We start from the raw sequence: 21,030 nt of genomic DNA, 5'->3' as shown, positions 1-21,030 counted from the left end.
TTTCAGGCTAATTCTTTGTCCCATAATGTGCCAGCAAAAGTGGCCAAGATAGAAAAAAGGAGTAGAAGAGTAGGGGAACCAGACCAGTATGTTCATCAGACTGAAGGATCAGCTGTGATTGGTCTAGCAGTAGAAAAGAATTGTGGATGTCAGCTAACAACTATTCCTTTTGCTGAAGTAGTAAGGATCTGGGCTGTGGTACTGAAGATTTGGCTTCAAATACCATCAGCTGCCCTTGATTCTGGTTTGGGAAAACCTTCCAGATGACCTTTTGAACAAAGTAACCTCTTTACTGCTCTTCACCCTTCCCTAGTAAAAAGCTTGTAGGAGCAGAGAAGTGACGGTTCCCCTGTCTATCCAGTTCTGCATCTGCAGAAAAAAAAGTTATCACCTCCAGCATCAAAGATGTGACATATAGAATGACTCTGAACTCCACCTCTGACAGTTATATACGGGATATTTTCTGAAACACCTATGTGGGACAGCCCAAAGAATGGGATTTGCAGGAATCAAAGGCCCAGAACATGTAGATCTTACAGCTCTCCCTGTTTTCCAATAAGCACTGATTTTTTAAAGATTTATTACAGGTCACAAAACCTGGGCTCCCATGCAGACCTCACTAGTGCATCCAGCACTATTCATTCCTCTGGTCTGGCAAAGGGAAAATTCAAATAGCAGATATAACTCAGACACAGGTATGAATGAGGATCCCTCAGGATGCTTCAGAGCAGCAGAAGCAGAATGTAAGCTGGCTTTGATGAGAGGTTCACCCAAATGCACAAAACATTCAAAAGAATCTGGGTCCAGCTTTGACAGAGCCTTGGGTGCAGACTGGCTTTATTCTCAAGGTGAGTGAATCAGTGCAAATTATAACACTTTTTGCTCTGTGCCACAAGCTTCTGGTCAGATCAGTGCTGTCTCCTGAGAGGCAACAGATCCAGCAAAATCCCTGGAGGATGCAAAATTAGCAAAGCTGGTGTCCTTGAACACAACGCAGATTTTGTGCAAATAGTTTCCTCACATACCATGCTCTCATTTTCCATCATTAAAATCTCCCCCAGGAAGATTTCTGGGAAGTGCTTGTATTTGTCTGAGACTTTTTCTTTGGTTGCTGGTATCGGAAAGCAGCTTGAAATGAAAGAGAGTGAGGCAAGGTTTGTAGGGGAGATAACATCTTTTATTAGACCAACAGAAACTGGATAAAAATTGAAAACACCCAATGAAGCTGAAACAGAAGCTGACAAACAAGAAAGCCTCATGTACCCTAAAGCGTGGATGTTTTTATCCATCTATATCAGCTGATCTAATAAAAGATATTGTCTCTTGTTACAAACATTGACTTACACCTCTGGACAATCATGTCCATGGCAATTTTGCCACTGTAATGGAATAAAGACACAGAAGCGATGAGTGGCCTAAAGACAAATTTGAAACCAACAGCGCATTCAGAAACACCTCAATTAAAACCCAGGAGAGTCTGCAGGCCTGTGGTTCAGATCTGGAGAAGTTATTTAGGCTCACTGTGATGTGATCCTCTGCATTTAAAAAATGGACACAGACATCTCTGTGAGTGTTTCGGTGCTGCGAGAAACAGTCCCACTACTACTAAATATGTGGTGCTCTTCACTTTCAATATTTGGCAGATAGAGGATATTAGAAAACAATGTCATATAGAGATACTAATCAAATACTTATGACCAACTGAAAAGAATAGTTCAGGCTCAGAGATTCAAATTTAGTTTTATTTACCTTGCACAAATTACTCAGCACCTAAAGATTGTATTGGTAAGGAAGAAAATGAACAGATTGTAGACACCCTGATCTGTCATCGCTGGGTATGACAAATGGAATCCGTGAGATAGTTTGGAATAAACTGTGCTTTAAAACAGCAGTGCATGGAAGCCAAAAAGCTGTGAAAATATTTACTGGTTTTGATGCAATGGGTTTGTGGGGCAGAGGCGGTCACGCAGGCACATATTGTGGGGCTCCTCAGAGGTGCTCTGGGCACTTGGCCTCCTTTGGAAAGGATTATTTGGCTCTTAGTCACTGCACAGATAGTATTACAGGTGTGCGCTGGCAGCCAGTCCAAATCCACCCTTCACCTTGCTGGTTGCCAGAAAACTAACGAGCAAACACTTCCGCTTTCAGGCTGTTCCCTCCCCTCTCCCTACACCTGCAACCTGTACCAGGGCTGTGCCTGGAGCAAACTGGAGCAGTGGCTGGGCTGGAAGCTTGGAAAAAACCTGACCCAACGAAGAAAAACCAAGTGAAAGAGGACTGGAGCACGGCAGGGAGCCATCCTGCGTGTCAGGCGGGACCCCAGCACTGAGCAGCAGGTTTTCCCACACAGCTGAGCCATCAGCTCCCCGGGGGAGATGAGCATTTCGTCAGAGCACAAGCCCCTTGCGAAGCAGGTGACCAGCAGCCTGCATACAGTGAGTAAGGTATGAGGTCTGGGAAAGTTTACTCCTGTGGGATCAAAGTATCCCCTTTGGGCTACATTAGAGGGTTTTTTAGTCCCATCTGCTATTTTGAAGACACCAAGGCTTGCCAGATATGTGACCAAGGAGAGGACTCTAGGTAAAAAGCTGTGTCTGACTCCGTCCTGTTCGCACCAGGTTGCTTACAGAAGGGCTGTCCCTCGGAGGCTTACAAGTTCTGGCAACAGCAAATAGCCAGAGTGGTTCTTTTTCTCCTTTGGCAATAGGTGGAATTAATTTAATATGAACTTTAAGTGGTCAGATCCCTAAATAAAAGCCAGTTGTGAGTTTTGGGGGTTTTCAACAGTTCTTAGAGTTTCTAATGAGGCAAAAAACCTGCCCTGTGTTGTAGACATGCAGACTCATCAGGTGGGAGCAGTTTTTCTAGCTCTAAGGAAAATGAATGGCTATCTCATACAAGTGGCATATTACTAGGCAGAAATCAGTGATGAGATTAGATGGCATTTTCCTTTTCCTCTCCTCTCCTCTCCCCTCAATCTCTTGCTAACCAGTTTGTCTTCTCCATTGTAGCTGTACAGCCTCTCCCCAAAACCTCTCTGTCTTTAAAAAATCCAACCTTCCTGTGTTACACTTTTCAGGTGTAGGCTGCAAAATGTTTCCCCAAGGAGGTAACTGTTTTTCAGATTAACGAACTAAGGCACAGATAGGTGGAATGACTCTCCGAAGTGTTACCTCACTAGCTAATTACAGAGCTGGGAATCAGCTGGTGCCAGTACTCCCAGCCCACTGGGAGCCAGTTTGGTCCCAGGCTAAAACCATTAATCAAGATCTGAAAACATAAGGTTAGTTGGGCTACTGTATTAATGAAGAACATGTTATCCACTTGTATTAATGACAAACAGTATGAAATATCTGGCCTGCCATCTGAAAAAGGAGCGAAGACGCAAAAGCATGAGACCCTCCTATCAAATGATCCCTGCTGGGGAAAGCTGTTGCTATCACTTGCACTAAGGGCAGATTTCCTAACCCAAAGGCTTTATTAAAGAAACAGCTTTGGGCTATGTTCTTCAGTGGGTGGAAAACACCAGACAGTCTCAGACAGAATAATTTTTTATGTCCCCTTGGCCTTAGTGTAAATGATTGCCCTCAAGATGAAGCCACCCACACCGGGGCAAAGCAATATTCCAGCTGGGTCTTTGGCCTGAATCTTCTGTTGTTTCCCTGGCTTGCCTAGGCTGTGAGCAAATTTCTGCTATATGTGATAGCTTGCTGCTGCTTAAAGGGAAAGTCTCGCCCTGCTCATGGTTAGCTATTCCTGGTCCCTTCCTTTTGCTTGTTAAAACCTCTGTGAGCCAATTCAGCTCAGTAAGATGAAGGAGAAGCAGCGCTGGCATGAGGTGAGCAACAGAAACACATGGGCAGGTACAAGGATGGAAAGGGGAGAGGGCAGCAGGAGCTCCCCCTTCTCTTGGTGTGAGCTGTGAGATCAGCTCACGTCATTCCATGGGTCTGTACCTAGGGAATCCAGCTAAGCACTTAAGTACACGCTTCACTTGAGGCATGTGACTGGTAGCACTGAGGCAGATCTTCGTGTGATCGGATCCAGGAAAGAGCAGGTGAGCTCCTGGAAAGAAAGGTTGTTTATTGATTCATGCCTTCCCAATGGCAGGTGTGGTCCTGGCCTGGCATGTGACTTGCATTACAGCAGTGACGGCAGGAGGGAAAATAACTGCCTCCTTTCTTCGCTCTCATTTTCCTCTACTGGGCACTATAAAAAATGAGTGCAAAGGGAGGCTGTTAAAACTCTTCAGCACTGAACTGTCAGAAGAGTCAGACTGGGCACCAGCTCCAGCTTTCCGGGCTTTCAGTACTCCTCCAATGTGTTTCAGATAGCAGTGGTGTTAATGTGTGGTGAAATAAAATAAATCCAAACAAATATCCAAACTTTACATTCTTCTTCCTTAAATCCATGTCAGTTGCATGAATTATTTCCTTTACTTCATAGCTAAAGCTATCATACATTTTTAAAGTGCTTTGCTCAACAGCTTCTGTGCTCCACCTCTGCCATGCCAGATTTTCCTGTCTTACTTCAGTATTTATAACTAAACCCTCAGACGAGTGGAAGCTAATTCCACCCATTTGTAAAGTTTCAAAGAGCTTTAGTTCCTCCTTTGAAGAGAAAATACCATCTTGGGTGAGAAGAGTGGAGTTGCACAGCTTTGAGCTCTATCTGTGTCCCTCTGCACATGGGGAGGGTGAGAGCTCACGGACTGCTCTCACTGTAAGGACAAGGGCCAACAAGGGCAATACTTGTGTAGGACTTATGAGATCAATGTTGAATCCTATAGTCACTGACAGCTTCCCTGGGCAGTGTACTGCTTGTCCCTCTCCCTCACTGGCAAAACAACACTTGCCTACATCCCAAAGATGTGGTGAGGACTTAGCCATTTAGAAATGCCCAAGTCTCTGCTGCTCTGAGGGCTGTATAAACATCCTCCATCTGATTTAGCAATAAATGGGGTGGATGTTTCCATCTGTCCCCCAAGAGGTGGGGGCTCACACCACTCTTCACACCGTCATTCCAATTTCCAGCTGAAATCACCTTTTTTTTTTTTTTTTGCCTTTTTTTTGCCTCTTCCTTGATACTTCCTTGTTGACAGCCTCAGACAGGTAACACATGTGGCTTTTTGTCCCCCTGTGATACTTGCAGTTGTCACCAATCGTGGAGTTAAATGTTGGCGGGGAGATGTACACGACAATGCTGAGCACCTTAAAGAAACACCCTGGCTCCAAGCTGGCAGAGATGTTCACCGGCCAGCCCAAACTCAGGACTGACTCCGAAGGGAGGTTCTTCATCGACAGGCCAGGCACCTATTTCAAATACATCTTAGAGTACCTGCGCAGTAACCAAGTGCCCACCCAGTGCATCCAGGACGTCTACAAGGAGGCGTTGTTCTACGACATCGAACCTCTAATCAAGCAGCTAGAGGACTCCCCGCAGATCTTCGGGGAGCTGGTGGCGAGGAAGCAATTTCTGGCTCGTGTGCCCAACTACAGTGAGAACGTCGAACTGATGATCCGCATCGCGAGGGCGGAAGCGGTCGCAACCCGCCAGTCCAGCGTCATCGTGTGTGTGGTCAGAACTGAGGAGGACGCGGCCAGATGTCAGGACGCCTTGAGCAGCTTGGACATGGATAAAAAATCCGTGGTGAAGTTTGGTCCCTGGAAGGCAGCACCAAGTATTTCTGATCTGTTGGACTGCATTCAAATGGATGTAGAAGCCAAAGGGTATAAAATATCCTTTCAGCCCCACGTTGCTGAAAAAGGTTTTCGCTTCAAATCGCATGACTTCTTCTACAAGTTCCTGTTCACCTGGTGGTAGTAAAGTGCTGCCATCGATGGAGAATGGAAGACAGCTATTATTAAAACAAATTAACTTGGGCTGTGGAGACTAAGCCATGGACTACTTGAGGGACAGGATGAAATGCATGGGCCAACTAAAGGATCTCCTTTCATCGTCGGACAAATTGAAGAGCACTTATAAGCCACTGTTTACCTGGGCTTTAGGGGATAACTGTACAATTTAAAAGGTATCAGGAAAAGGAGGAATTTTACTCTTTGTGCTGCTGACAATTAAATAAGTTCAGAGAGCCAGATCTAAGGGTCAAGCCAACCTCACTCGACCTAAGAGAAATGAATAATCCCAAATACATCTCATGGACATGCAGAGTTGGTCTCTCAGTGAAACAGGAACAGGTCACACACATGCAATTCCCGATGTAAACACTGATAGCTGCATTAACACATGCTCAAATTAAATTTGGATCCCTAACAAGAAGACAAAAGCGCTTTTTCTCACTGTTTTCCATACCAGAATTTATGTTAAAAGAATTTTTTAACCTCCGTGCTCTTCTTGTTCCTCCAGTAGACAGCCTACTCTCTAGACAATGTATTTATTACTGTTATTTATTATTTATTCTGAAGGAAAGACAGAGAGCCTCAGCTATGGTCCAGGATCGACAAAAGGTAAAAATACCATTACTGATCTGAGGAGCTTATAATGTAAGGACATGCACTCCTCTCTCAGGCCACACTATTTTAATATTTTCCTTATGACATTCATTATTATTATGATACTATTTCTAAATACATAAGCTTCTGGAAGAATAGGGAAAACCCACCATAATTTGATGGGTGGGTCTGTCATTGAAGTGACAGTCTGGGACCTCAGTGCAAATTCTCCTTTACAGACCACAAGTTGGGTCCTACATTGTGTTTTAAAAATAATAGTATTCTAAAGCTTATTTTTATACCGGACATGGCTGTCAGCTTGGTTTTAATCACTCTGAAAATCATAATGGCTAATTTGATTATGATCATATTTCCTTTACTTCTCAGAACATGGATTTCTTCCAGTTAAGGACAATAACCTCTGGGATGTTAAATAAAGAAACAGACCTGAAGTTTTATTTTTATGCTAATGGATTTGAATCATTCCTAATTAAGCTTGGTTTCAAGTGTGCTCATCCGAGCACAGATTTACCCCCAGTAAAAGTCGGGAGTCACACCACCGACCTCAGGGCAGTTCTGCTGTAGGTGTGCGGGGACTCCCAGATCTCTCACACTTATAATGTTGGTAAGAGCTGATACAATCAGTGTCTGAGAAGGCAAAAAGGTTTAGAAAATTTGGTCTATCATCATATCTACAATAATAACCAAGTGGCTGGTGGTGCTTAGCCTAGAAGAAGAGAGACTAAAGTGGCCTTCAAGTAGACAGAAGGCTGCTTTAAGGACCTCGGTTACTCTTTGTACATACTGAGGGTAGAAGAAGGGCTAACTGGATTAAGTCATAACAAAGGAGATTGAAATTAGGTATTAGGAAAAAAAATCAGATTATAGCCTCAAACCAACCAATATCCTAAGACTACAGGTCTGCTGTCATGAGAAACTTCAACAGTTTTATCAAGGATGGTCTTACAGAACAGCCCAGGCTGGAGGGGACCTCGAAGGATCATCTGGTCCAACCTGCGGTGGGAAAGGGAGTCTGGGTGAGATTATCGAGCGCCCTGTCCTATCATGTCTTGAAAATCCCCAGCAGTGTGGACTCTAGCACGTCCCTGGGGAGGTTGGTGCCCAGTGAATGATGGTTCTCAGTGTAAAAAATATTGGAACCTCTCCCAGTGCGATGTGTACTCCTTGCCCCTTGTCTTTCCACACGGCTCCTTGTGACAAGCGTGCCATCATCATCTCCGTGGACACCCTTTAAGTACACTGTGAACACCGCGCTGAGGTTGCCCCATGGAGAAGAGACCCGATTCCTTCAATCTTTCCAGGTAGGGCAGGTTCTTCAGACCTTTGATCATCTCCATGGCCCTCCTTTGGACCCTCCAGCCCCTTCCCAAATCACCTTGTCCCTAAGATGCGACCAGACCACCGCTGCCCCTGGCTACCTCTAGCCACAGAGCATCACAGAGGCTGCCTGTGCCTCCTGTCACAGCTCTGTCAGGGGGATCCTCGGTGCTGGGGCCTCCTTCCCCTCTCCTTGAAGGAGACAGGTTTGAAGGCGTAATAAGCTTTCACGTGTGCCTAACGCAAGTTTCCCTGGAAACGTCAAGCCACGTTGTTTACATTTTGGTCGTTATACGGTCTAACGACAAAAACTAACGAAACTGGTGGGTGTTTTGGGGGAAAGCTGAGTCGGGCTGAGAGGCCTGGCGGGGTTGGTCTGCCGGGCAGGGCAGGCCGCAGCCGCCATATCAGGCCCGCGTTCCCATGGCAACGGGAGGCCGCCCCCTGTCTGGGCGACCAGAGAGAGCGGCCTCCAGCCGGGAAGAGAGGACACCCCTCCTGCCGCCTTCCCGGCGGGCGACTCTGAGGTTTCTCTTCCGGGTTGCGCGTACGGCGGCCGCGGAGGGCCAAGCGGTAGTATGGCGGCGCACCTGAAGAAGCGGGTGTACGAGGAGTTCACCAAAGTGGTCCAGGTAACGCTGTGCCGGGGGGGGACACGACACACAGCCCCGAGCTCTGCAGTGCGGCGGGGGAGGCGGGACTGAGGGAAAAGCTGCCGGCCGAGCCCGCGGCCTAGTCTGGGAGTGCTGCCCGCTGCTATGGGGGGGCTGAGGAGGAGCGGGAGGGATTGGCACCGCGTTTAGGGAGGTCGAAGGTGCCTACAGGGAATGGGGGCTGCCTCAGGGTGTGTGTGTATGTTGCGGGGGGGATAGTTCTCCCCTCAGGGCCGCGTCTGCTGGGGGAAGGAGGACCACGGCTTCCCCCAGCCCGAGCTGAGGGAACGGCAGTGAGTTTCTCAGGTGGCGGGCATGGGACAAGCCGGGTTTGCCCTGGGGTGGTTGTCTGGGGTTGGGAAGGGGCAGGATTCGCGCTGGGTCGGGGATAGGAGAGGCAGGGTTTCCCGGGGATAGGATGGGAGGTGCCACAGGAGGCTGGGGATGCGTTCCTTCCTCAGGTCTGAGGGGCCAGTGACCGCCGTGGGGCACAGCAGCTTGCTCAGGCTTGGTGCTGAGACTGTTCTCTCTGGGAAGGAGTGGGTCAGGGTTTGCTCTGTGTTTCTGAACCCTGCCTCTCTGCCTGCAGCAGCAGCATGAGGACCTTTCTTCTAAAAAGCTGCGGCTGACCAAGCCCAGCAAGTCAGCAGCGCTCCATGTCGACCTGTGCAAAGCCACCTCGCCCGCAGATGCCTTGCAGTACCTGCTTCAGTTTGCCAGGAAGCCGGTGGAAGTGGAGAGCGTGGAAGGGGTTGTCAGGATCCTGCTGGAGCATTATTACAAGGTGCTGAACCTGGGAGGCAAGCGTGCTTCCACAATCCTCCTGGGCTTGTTTTCTGGGTGTTGTAGGTGGTATAGGAAGTCATGGGCTTCTGTGTTGCTGCCTCAGTTTTCAACAGCCTGGGCTGTTGGAAACCCTCGGTGAGGAGAGTGAGTGACTGTAGTCCTTAACTCGAGTGATTTCTGATAATTTTACTTGGTCCCTGTGGTGATGGTTTCAGGAGCCTGTGACAAGGGTGTGACTGTGGTATCCCTGCAGATACCCTGCATGATTAGTCTTAAATTAACTTAATAAGGAACAAAAGACATGAGAAGAAGTTTTCCAGGGAACCCAGCTCTCTGGAGCTGTTTCAGCTTTATCTAAATCCTTCCTGACTGATGTTTCCTTACCTTCCTCTTAATTTTCTCTAGCAGTGGAGAAACTTTTTAGCTATTGCTTCTGCTGCAAACAAAGCACTTTTAAAATGACGCTTCTGAAAAACTTTTCAACAAAAAAAATCTTAACAGCAGAGTAACAACTAAGTGACAGAAGTAATATATGCTTCATAGTAATGTACGCTTCCTACAGATATTGATCCTTCACTTGATAAACAAAACTTTATGGCATCTGACAAAGCTGTACTGTAGGCTGAAACACTTATCATAAATGTCCTTCTGCTGTTCTGTTTGTATTTCTACAGTTGAGTCTGTTTTGTTGAATTTACACTAAAGCTCTAAGTTGTGCTTCACCTATTTCTGTACTCAAGCTGCTTTGGCTTGTGTGTTGAGACTGGTTTACATTTTGTTGATGGGAACTTATTTTTGTCATTGGACTGTTCCCTGCTCAAGAGAGCATGCAGCTTAAGGAACCTAGCCTATTTCATCTTCTGCAAACAAAACTGTGGTTCCTGATCAAATAATACAGGTTATTTGTGTTTGAAGTTTGTTTTGTAGCCTGGCTCAGAAGAGAGACTAGTCAATTTACAGATGTGATCACATTTTCAGTGCATAGCCTGTTACAGAAACCAGCTTTTAAAAAGCATTGCAGTCCTGTAGCTGACATTATTTTCCTTAAGGTCAAAATTTTCTGAAGAACAGGTTTCTTAGTATCTCCAGAATAATTGCACTTGAACTGATCTTTCAGAAACCTAATTGTGTGATGATCTATTTGTAGTGTCATTGTTTTGTTTAAGGTGGTGCTGCAGCCTTCTGCTCCTTCATTCCTTTATATTATAATAGGACAGTCCCCAAACAGTCCTGATGGCCTCTGAAATGGATCAAAAAAATATTATTTGGCTTTTTATTTTTCTATTTTTCACCCATAGTTCCCATGGCCCTGCTGACATTTGAATCAACAAGGCTGAGCAGGGGGCATGTTGCAATGTGTGGGGGAAAGCCAGGGGGACAGGGTACTGTAAGCTGGTGTTGCTGCTGGGGATGGTTTGTCCAGAAACAGTGGCCTGAGGCAATCCTGAAAGTCCCTTCATGATTCCGGAGGGTGGTTGGACGAGGGGTTAGAGGCCCTTTCACTTACTGGTGTTTTGGTCGTGGAGATGGCAAACAGATCTGCAAACTAAAAGGATATCTTTCTATAATTTCCTGCTCACAAACCATTAGAAGGAGAGAGAAAATGCCCTCTGGGGTGGGAGGCTACTTGTAACTTGATAATAATATTTCAAACATTATTCATAAGACTATTAAAAGTGCCTTTATAAGTGTCCTTTTCAAAATCATTGATTTATTCTGTACTCATGGCATCCTTTAATTAAAAGAACATGAGTAATGGAGAGTAAACACAACAATATTGTGGAAATCCATGCATCCTACCCCTTATGTAAGCAGTCTAATGACAGTGACTGTTGTTCAAGCACATAGTTTTGACCCTGAAAAAAAGAAAATGCTTTTCACCTCAGCTGAGAAAGAGATTACTCCTACAGGTATCACATTTATCACTTGAGGGGAGTGTGGGACACTGAAGTCTCCTAAACACTGTTGGAAGATGTAAAAGTTGAAACTGTAATACTTCTGCACCTGTTGAAAGATGTAATATTTGTAATTTCATTATTTCTGCACTTCTGTGTTCAACATTGCACAATTGCTTAGTAAGACCTAAGTATGAAATCCAGACTTCTTTTTGTCTAACTGTATTGGATATCCTTGGCAATGCGATGAAAGAGAGAGCTTCCAGTTATGACCGGAAATCTTGTGTGCACAAGTGTGTAGAAGACTCAAAGTAATAACTCCTTGAATTGCATGAACTTTTAAAATAATCTAAAATGAATACTAATCTGTGAAGCCTATTTCTGTAATTATCAACTGTGACAGCTTTTGCGGTTCCTTAAATGAGCAGATGTATGCAGCTAACATGCTTCTATTTTTTTTTTTTTTTTTTTAACCTTCTTGTGTTGGGTTTCTTTCTTTTGAGAAAGACTGGCAGGATTCCTCCTCATCGTTAAGAGAAGCAGTTGTTTTCTGTAGTCCACAGACCCTCCTGCTTAGCAGAGGTGAACAGACCATCAATCTCAGTTCATCTTCTAAAATTCTCCCATTTGTTCACTAAAAACTTGCAAAGATATTAACATAAACAGTGAATTTTCTGACATCTTGAAAACCTGATTTATTTAAACTTTACATTTTCAAACAATATTAAGGTAATTTTAAGGAATTATGAGTAAAAGAATCATTTTGAAATGTACTGGAAGCTGCCATGTAAACATTCTGATATAGTTAATTTTCTGTGGGGTGTGCTGTGGACGTATGGAGGAGGAAGTAGCTTGATGGTAAAATTCAGACCCTTGTGCTGTATTATATATGGGTCCTGCCTGTGTGTAGTGTTTTATGCTCTTCAAACTGGAACATCTGTGAGGGTGTCTTGTCGTTTCCTTCCAGGAGAACGATGCCTCTGTAAGATTGAAGATTGCTTCCTTGCTGGGCTTGTTATCGAAGACTGCAGGATTTTCCCCAGACTGCATTATGGATGATGCCATTAACACGCTTCAAAATGAGAGTAAGTCTCACTCTTCAGGTGGTGCTTGAGATCAAGGCAGAATCACACTGTCTTTTAAGTGGCAAGGCCCTTTTATCTGAAGTGTATAATTGGGAATTCTTGCTCAGAGTATTTATTTTCTGCTTTTGTGAATGATGACAGGCAATACCATGTTCTGAGGAGGAGAAAAATGGTCCCCACACCTGCCTGCTGTGTACCTTTGTTTTAAGGGAGTGCAATGTTTGTTGCTAATGCAAGAAGGCATTAGTTTATTAGGACTGGATTTGCAGTAAACAGGAAATAATATGTTGTCCTGTTTGTGGTTTTGTTAAAGTCTATTTTTATTTTCTGTTTTATATTCACAGTTTGTATATGCTTTACTTGATGCAGTTTGATTTTGTTTTAATGTCATTTATAGAATCAAAGAATGGTTTGGGTTTGAAGGGACCTAAAAGATCATCTAGTTCCAACCCCCCTGCCCTGGGCAGGGCCCCCTTCCCCCAGCCCAGGGTGCTCCCAGCCCCGTCCAACCTGGCCTTGAACCCTTCCAGGGAGGGGGCAGCCACAGCTGCTCTGGGCACCCTGTGCCAGTGCCTCACCACCCTCACAGTGAAGAATTTCTTCCTTATATCTATGAATCTCTCCTCTTTCAGTTTAAAACCGCTGTCCCTTGTCCTGTCACTACAGGCCTTCATAAAAAGTATGTCTCCATCTTTCTTATAAGTGCCCTTTAAGTATTGAAAGGCTGCAGTAAGGTTTCCCCAGAGCCTTCTCTTCTTCAGGCTGAACGATCCCATCTCTCTCAGTCTGTCCTTGTAGAAGTGCTCCATCCCTCTGATCATTTTCATGGCCTCCTCTGGACCCACTCTAACAGGCCCATGTCTTTCCTGTGCTGTGGACCCCACAATACTAGATGCAGTACTCAAGGTGGGGTCTCACCAGAGCGGAGCAGAGGGGGAGAATCCCCTCCCTCAACCTGCTGCCTACACTTCTCATGATGCAGCCCAGGACATAGTTGGTCTTCTGGGCTGCAAGGGCACGTTGTTGTCTCCTGTCCAATTTTTCACCCACCAACACACCCAAGTCCTTCTCCACATGGCTGTTCTCAATCCATTTATCCCCCAGCCTGTATTAGTATTGGGGATTGCCCCGACCCATGCGCAGGACCTTGCACTTGGCCCTGATGAACTTCATGAGATTTGCCTGAGCCCATCTCTCCAACCTGTCCAGGCCCCACTGGATGGCATCCCTTCCCTCCAGCGTGTCGCCGCACCACACAGCTTGGTGTCATTGACAAACTTGCTGAGAGTGCACTCAATCCCACTGTCCATGTCATTGATGAAGATATTAAATAGTACTGGTCCCAGTACGGACCCTTGAGGGGCACCAGTCATCACTGGTTTCCACTTGGGAGCAAATTCCTGGTCCATCATCAAACCTGATTCTCTCCAACTCGGAGGTGAGTGTTGTGGTGGTCCAGGTGAATAGTATCTAAACATGAGTGAGCAGTGAAGGCTTAGTGTGTACCTGGCTGTATCAACAGGAGCGTAGCTAGCTGGTCAAGGGGAGAGATTATTCCCCTTTACTCATCACTGGTTAGACCACATCTAGAATGCTGCATCCAGTTTTGGGCTCCCCAGTGCCAGATACATGCTGGTAAGGTTGACTGAGTTGAGCAGAGGGTTACTGGGGTGGTCAGGGGCTGGTGTGCAAAGAGAAGCTGAGGAAGCTGGGCTTTGTCTGGTCTTGAAAGGAGAAGATTTTAGGAGGACCTTCCAACCTGGATGAGTCTGCGAGGAGCTCAGTAAAGGGGTATGTAGCCTTTCACTGTTTTATTTTGCAGAGTCTCACCAAGTCCTTGCTCAGCTGCTGGACACGCTGTTGGTGATTGGCACAAAACTCACAGAGAATCCTTCTGTCAGGATGAGACTGGTAGAAGTAGCCTGCAAGGTAAGGCGACCTCCGTGGGGCAGGAAGCTTCTATCACTGCCACAGGAAAAAAAAAATATAGTCAGTGTTCAAATTATTTTAATTTTTCTCAACAAACTGTTATAAGACTAACATTTTTTAACTGGTAGGAATCTTAATATGATTAGTTGTTTCAAAGGGGTGAAAGAACAGTAAGAATCCAGTTATATCTGTTCTTCTGTTCTGTTCCAAAGCATCTGACAGATTCTTCCCATGGTGTAAGAAATAAGTGTCTTCAGTTAATCGGCTGTCTTGGACCAGTGGAAAAAAGTGTTGCAAAAGAAGTTGAAAGCCAGGCTGCCAAAGATGTCCAGAAGATAATAGGAGATCATTTTAATGACCAGGACCCTCGCGTTAGGACTGCAGCTATAAAAGCCATGGTAAGTGTTGCTGGTACAGTGGAATAAACTGTTTGGGGTTGGATAAGGAAGCTGGTAGGGGGCTGCAAACTGATCCAAAGAGGTTTGGGTTGGAGATTTAATTAACTTTTAAAAAATCCATTTATCATATCAAAATAACTGGGAAAAGTAAGCTAGGTCTTGAAATATGAGAGTGATGTGAGATCTCAAAGGGCGTTTTAGTGATTTATAAGAATTACAGTTTCAGCTGTAACTGAAGAAGCTTTTCAATGTGACTTTTTTGAGTGTATGTAGGCTCTTTCTTTTAGTGACAAATCTATATTTCGTGATTCAGCATTGGTTACCAGAATTACAATAAGCCGCTACTACTCCAGCCTGCAATAGAAAGACGCTTGTGACGGCAAACCTTTGTGATATGTCCAGAAAGAATTTTGTTTGTTTTTAAACAACATTTATATTTTGCCCCATAGTTCTCTAACTGTTTAGGAGGTTTATTGGTTTTCACGTGGGCTGGAGTGTGAGGACCCTTCAGAATCTTGTAGCTTTGCAGAAATGTAAGCAAAGACCATGCACTGGAGAATTTTGCTTAATGTGAGTTGCCTGTGAATATACGGGTATACAGAAGTTTCTCTTACTACCCTGAAAGTTTATAACAGTATCATATCCAATGTGATGATCAACAAGGGAAATTGAATTGAGGATATTTGAATTAATGATATTAAACTCCAAAGAAAGAAGCAGGATGTGTTTGAGGAGATCAGATTGCACTTGAATCTGTCTGGGTCTCCCTCTGCTGGAGGCTTCACTCATCCCTCATTTTCTTTCCATTCTGATTTTTGTTGGTACAGTTTTGTTTTTTTTTTAAAGTTGTTTGGGTGACTTTTACAATGGCATTCAACCAAATCCAGAGCAAGATTTACGACCTTGAATTTACAATTACAGCATAGACAACTGCCTTTCTGTTGTTTGCAGCATGGAAACATCCTGAATGAATTCAGGATTATTGAACACTTTTAGAGTTCTTGATTATAGTTTTCCTTGCTATTGTGTTTGTGGGTTTTTTTCCTTTAATTTTGTCACTGGCTTGTTGTGCTTTGAAGAAGTCAATACAGAAAAGTTAAATGTTTCTTGACCATATTTATTTATGTCAGATTCATGATACTACCTTACTCCACATAGAAACAATGTTTAGTAGGACAGCTTTTGATATTCCTCTAGTTCAGTAATTGAAAGATTCACACAGCGTGGCACAACTCATTGGCAATGCTACTTTTGGGTCCATGTTCCAGGGATGGTGGTAAACGAATTATTTTGAAGATTCCTGTATCTATTTTAATGGTGGTTGAATATGGCTAACACTAAACAATTGTTTGAGGGTTGGGAGAATGGACAGGCAATGTATTTATATAAATTGTATTTTTCTATTCAATCAAAGTATGAACGGCTGTGAAGTTAAATAATAATACTGCGTGCAGTATAATTAAAAAAAAAAAAACAACAACAATTTATGGCCAAGATAATGAAATAATATAATTATAGCAGCAGTCAGGAAATACAAGCAACTAAGTTTACTCAAAGCAGAAAAAAGTGGTGAAAACTTAGTCTGTGTCACTTAAACCTAGAGTTCTTGTGCTTTTTTCTTTTTTTTCCTGTAGCTGCAGCTTCATGAAAGGGGATTGAAATTACAGCAGGCTATTTACAGTCAGGTAAAACCTTGTATTAATTTGTGCTTATTTTGTACATGCTTACATATTTTGCTTTTTCTATTCTGTAACAATGTGCTTTGAGATGAGGCCACTGAATGGAAGTGGAATATTTTGCACTTAGGTTGCCTGTATTCCTTATTGTCCTGCGGCAGTGGAAATAAAAATCTGTTTTGTATCGATTGTGATTAAGCTCACTAAAGCATGTGCTTTGATATGTATTGTTTATTGGGGGACATGATCATGGGAGGGGCAAGGCATTATGTAATTATTATTGTCACCTGGCAATTTCGAACTCTTAAACCCTTGTTCATTGGAGAGTACCCATGAAGCCCGTATTTGTTATGTCAGTAAGGTGGTGCAGCTGAAGCTTGTACCAAATTAGTTCTATTACTGATTCACATTCCGTGCTTCCTGCACAGTAGAGGCAGTTTGGGAGTTTTACAGCATGTGCCTCATTGACTTTGATCAGGTAGACTAGTCATAATAAACTTGGAAATACTAGGAAGTAGAAGGGAAGACTGAATTCATCCTGATTTTTAAGCTGTCCTGACTGATTTCTGGTAAAGATGCTAAATCCTCTGTGCAAAGTGAGTGACAGCAGGTGTTTCAGGTATATTGGACTATGAATCTTCTTTCAGGCCTGCAAGCTGTTAGCAGATGATTATGAGCAAGTGCGCAGTGCTGCAGTTCAGCTAATTTGGGTCCTCAGTCAACTTTACCCTGAAAGGTATGTGCTGTATGCAAACTGACTCAAAGTATTGGCAGAGTAATCGTCCTAATCCTGAGAGTTTTGTGCCAGTAAGTCTCAGGAGTAGCTGTGAGAAAAATGATGTGTGCAAATTGCTGATACCTGTTAAGAATGCACTGATCCAGGTGAAGTTTCATTTCCTGATACTTGTTGCACATCCATAGGAATTCAGTATAGTTGTTTCTTGCTTGATGCCATCCAGCATGGCTCAGCATATTGATTTATGTTTCTCTATGTTAGCATCGTCCCGATTCCTTCTTCTAATGAAGAAATTCGCTTGGTTGATGATGCATTTGGAAAAATCTGTCACATGGTTAGCGATGGTTCCTGGGTTGTTAGAGTACAAGCTGCTAAGTTATTGGTAAGTTACTGTCTATCTGAAAATAGTTCATCTTATGTTACTTTACTTTTCACATTTATTTGAAAAGAAATGGATGTTTAAAAACTGTATAGGTAAATTTCTACCAAAATTTGGAAAAGAAAGAAATGAAGGAGGTTGAGGAAACCCAGGAGTTTCTCAGCTGAACTCTGCATGATTCTTTCCTTGAGAGTAAAGGGTTGGGTATTCAAGAATAAAAACAAGTACTTCTCATAATTTCCTTCCTCTACTTCTCCAGCACAGGACATGTAAATCAACTGTACTCAAGACAGACCGTATTAACCTCAATGGGAACATAAGACATTCTGACTGTCTCAAGTAAACTTCTTTAGACTCTGACATACAGTAGTGTCAAGCATTGTATAAAGCTATACGAATGAGCGGATAAGATTTGATATTGTGTTGGGATAAATCAGGAAATTATGGTGTAATTTAGAATAATCCTGGGTTTTCCTTTTGATTTTTTTTTTCTTTTTTTTTTTTTTTCTCTTTAGGGTTCTATGCAACAAGTTAGCTCCCATTTCTTAGAGCAGACCCTTGACAAGAAGCTCATGTCAGATCTGAGGGTATGTAAACATTTGGGTTTATTTTTACTGTGTGTGGTGTACTAAAATCGCACAACAGGTATGTTAATATTGAGTGTGTTTGTTTACCATGTCTTTGCCTCAGGGATGCTGAGAGTTAATTGATAATGGCAGGTTTTCTTTTAGATTAAAGTCAATGAAGCAATTGCTAATTTTAGATTTCATTAGCCAAGCGTGTAATAAGGAGCTCTGGGCTATTTCAGTTTTTTCAGATGAGAGGTGAACGTTTGTGTTGTTCTGGCAGTGTTTTAGCTAAAAGCTTGATTTATTATGTACAGAAAGATTGCATCCTAGTTTTAGGAGCAAGCTTATGGAAACATCCTGCAAAATCTGACCAGTAGACCTAGACATTTCAAGAGACATGAGTAGCTAAAGGCTGGGACTCCTGAGCCCTACAAAACTTTTCAGTAAAGTTCCTTCTTTCAGCAACTCACTTCAGGTATTACGTTCAGTTTTTCTGTCTACAAAAGAATGATGAAGCTAGAGCTTCAAGTTTCTGTGGGCTGCTTTTTAAAGGCTGTTAAAGTGCTGCACAGCTTTCTGTGAGGGGAAAGGAGATGGACTGGCAAGCATGCTGAATGAATATCGCATTTTACACATTGCTGAACTCTGTATAGTATTGATAGTCATTAAAGTGTTTAATTGCAGTTTAACAAGTTGAACTGCAAAATGATAGCATCTGTTTTTGCAGATCAGTTATTCAATCCTTAACTAGACGAGCCTTTGCTCTGACCCAGTTTGGCTGTTTTTATAATGGATAACTAAGAATATGTTAATTAAAATGTATTAGTTATTATTCTTTCCCAACATCAAAAGTACAAAGAGTTACTGGCAATTAGAAATGTTCATAGAAGAGAAGGTCCTATTTGTTTTTCTTAGCATTTGCATGTGTCTGTCAACGTCTAAGCGTCTAGCTACATCTATTTTCAAATCCAGTAAAGCCATTTAATATTTTGTTTGGTCATCTTTAAAATTTACCATGGTTGTAACTGAAAAACTTGTTTGGACAGAGGAAGCGCACTGCGCATGAGCGAGCCAAGGAACTCTACAGCTCTGGGGAGTTTTCAAGTGGCAGAAAGTGGGGAGATGATGCTCCCAAAGAAGAAATCGATACAGGTGCTGTAAACTTGATTGAATCGGGAGCTTGTGGGGCTTTTGTTCATGGCCTGGAAGATGAGATGTATGGTAAGTGTTAACTATGGAATGACTAAAGGAGGAGATGTGTGCTGGCTAATAACCTTTGGTTTTCAGGGTGGCTTTTTGGCCAAAATGGATCACTTGGCTATTGCGTTTCGGGTTTTTTTTAACAAATCATGGACTTCAGGGTGGTGGGTTTTTATTCCATTGTAAGCTCTGATATGGCGGTTGTTTCAAAGGTGCTACAGTGTTGCACAGAATCTTGGATAGAAATGTTCCATTGAGTAGCCAAAAACCAAATAGCTTTCTATAAAAGGTAAAGTTTTAGAAAAATACCTGGTAAAAAGTGATTGCATATGTTAGGCAGAAACCCACTGGGATTATTATTTTTATTGACTTAAATTTAACTGTTGCATGTGGCTCTAAATTGACTACATTAGTTGCTGCTGTGTGAAATTGATGATTTCTCTGTAGGAAGGAAAATAAAAATTTATAGAACTTGTTTAAAGCATGGCACTACAAGGCAACCTGTGTCCATGGAGTTCAGTAATCATTTGTTTTGTAGATATAGCAGCTTCCATCCTAACAAAGGTTGGAACTAGTGGAGACAAACCCACATGTTTTTCAAAATATTTCAGAATCCACCAGCTCCAACAAACAAGTTTTCTTCTAATTTCCAACCCAATTTTATCCATAGTCCATTTATACCCACTTGTTCTTAGCCAGTGGTAGGTTTCAGATTAAATAGTTGATTTTCTCAGGGACTGGCTTCCCTCATGAAGCAATAGACAGCTTTCATTTTGCAAGGGGCTAAACAGGCAAGGCTCCTTTTACTCTCTGCTGCTATAAAGCTTTCCTCTTGACCAGCTAGAATGCATTATTCTTGAAAATGGGTGACTGGATCAGTATGACTGGATCAGTATGTTTTCAGGCACTTAAATCTCAGGTGAGGCCTTGCTTACGCCCTTAGCAACGTTATTGATAATTCTTTTTCTTTAATGTCAGTACCCATGTTCTGAGGTCACATTTACCTGTTCCATAGTTCTACTGTATTGATCTCTTGTGGTCTTCCTGTGATGGACTTGGAGGCCGTAGTCTCTTTCCAGCAGATTATATCTGATCTGTTTTTTTAAAGAGAGTCAATGATGAGTGTCAAACTGGAACACAGACATTCTTGAGCTCCAAGATTTGGCTGTAGCATTGACCATGCTGATGGCCTCAGGAAAGTCCATGTGCTACCCTTCCCAGCCCAGCTTTCCCGTGGGTAAAGTGAAGATTTATATATCTTAAGGCTATTGAGAATGGCTGGTATTTGCATAGAACTGTGAAAATGCCGAGCTTTGAATGTTATTTCTGAATGTGCTTTCAATGTTACTGGAAGGACGAGGCTAAATTAGAAAGTACAAAATCACCATAACAAAAATATCTCTGTAGATTGTGTTGTAAAAGTTGCTTTATTATTTGATGACTCCTGCAAATAAAAGCACATTTTCCTAATAGTTAAACTCTCCCCAAAGCTTGAAAATGCAGCTTTGGGTTTGTTTTTTTTTTTTTTTTTGACTAACAGTGAAAAAATTTTCACTGTTTCAGTCCATTGACCTGTGAAATAAGTTCTTCAGTTTCTTGTGCCATAGGTCTTGTGGCAATATGGTGCTACTGGGGAGTGTTGATAAAATGAGCAGATATGGAATATACACAGATCTTTAAATAATGTAGAACTCTTCCGCCGCTGCAGCATTTTTAAATACTGCTGAGCTCTCTTCCTTACTTGTGGTGTTGCTTCATTTCTTGGAATTCCATGTTGTAACTTAAATCTAAATTAATGTGTCAGCTTATGAAAGCAATATTGGCAAAATGTTTTTCCTCTCTAATACCTTGGTCTTAATGACCATGGAGACTCATAGTTGTGACAAAAGCTTCGTTACTGAATAAGCAGGGGTCTCGCTGTGTTTGCAATTTCT

General features: G+C 43.0%; 2 protein-coding genes across 2 annotated transcripts in view; both read left to right on the top strand.

The window, feature by feature from the left end:
* The first annotated feature begins 2,179 nt into the window (after nucleotides 1–2,179).
* Nucleotides 2,180–6,789, top strand: KCTD14 (potassium channel tetramerization domain containing 14). The gene is made up of 2 exons (XM_032991078.2): nucleotides 2,180–2,444; nucleotides 5,152–6,789. The coding sequence occupies exons 1-2, from the start codon at nucleotides 2,376–2,378 to the stop codon at nucleotides 5,821–5,823; spliced, it is 741 nt and encodes a 246-aa protein (XP_032846969.1). The 5' UTR covers nucleotides 2,180–2,375; the 3' UTR covers nucleotides 5,824–6,789.
* Nucleotides 6,790–8,294: 1,505 nt separating this feature from the next.
* The window catches only part of INTS4 (integrator complex subunit 4), a 36,981-nt gene continuing 24,245 nt past the window's right edge, over nucleotides 8,295–21,030 (top strand). Inside the window, exons 1-10 of the mRNA XM_032991042.2 lie at nucleotides 8,295–8,422; nucleotides 9,033–9,227; nucleotides 12,092–12,209; nucleotides 14,032–14,138; nucleotides 14,351–14,536; nucleotides 16,171–16,221; nucleotides 16,860–16,948; nucleotides 17,210–17,330; nucleotides 17,843–17,914; nucleotides 18,943–19,117. Of these exons, the coding sequence (XP_032846933.1) occupies nucleotides 8,369–8,422; nucleotides 9,033–9,227; nucleotides 12,092–12,209; nucleotides 14,032–14,138; nucleotides 14,351–14,536; nucleotides 16,171–16,221; nucleotides 16,860–16,948; nucleotides 17,210–17,330; nucleotides 17,843–17,914; nucleotides 18,943–19,117 (1,168 nt within the window). The 5' untranslated portion in view covers nucleotides 8,295–8,368. The remainder of the gene's footprint in view (nucleotides 8,423–9,032; nucleotides 9,228–12,091; nucleotides 12,210–14,031; nucleotides 14,139–14,350; nucleotides 14,537–16,170; nucleotides 16,222–16,859; nucleotides 16,949–17,209; nucleotides 17,331–17,842; nucleotides 17,915–18,942; nucleotides 19,118–21,030) is intronic.

The sequence above is a fragment of the Tyto alba genome, unplaced genomic scaffold (assembly GCF_018691265.1).
Source record: "Tyto alba isolate M040663 unplaced genomic scaffold, T.alba_DEE_v4.0 Super-Scaffold_2, whole genome shotgun sequence".
Taxonomy (NCBI): Eukaryota; Metazoa; Chordata; class Aves; order Strigiformes; family Tytonidae; genus Tyto; species Tyto alba.
This window is presented reverse-complemented; position numbering and strand designations above follow the sequence as displayed.

Bases quoted from the DNA above. Each gene is read 5' to 3' on its own strand.
- KCTD14 (XM_032991078.2), top strand. From the start codon at position 2,376: ATGAGCATTTCGTCAGAGCACAAGCCCCTTGCGAAGCAGGTGACCAGC. The intron at 2,445-5,151 runs GTATGAGGTCTG...TGATACTTGCAG, and splicing joins GCCTGCATACAGTGAGTAAG to TTGTCACCAATCGTGGAGTT.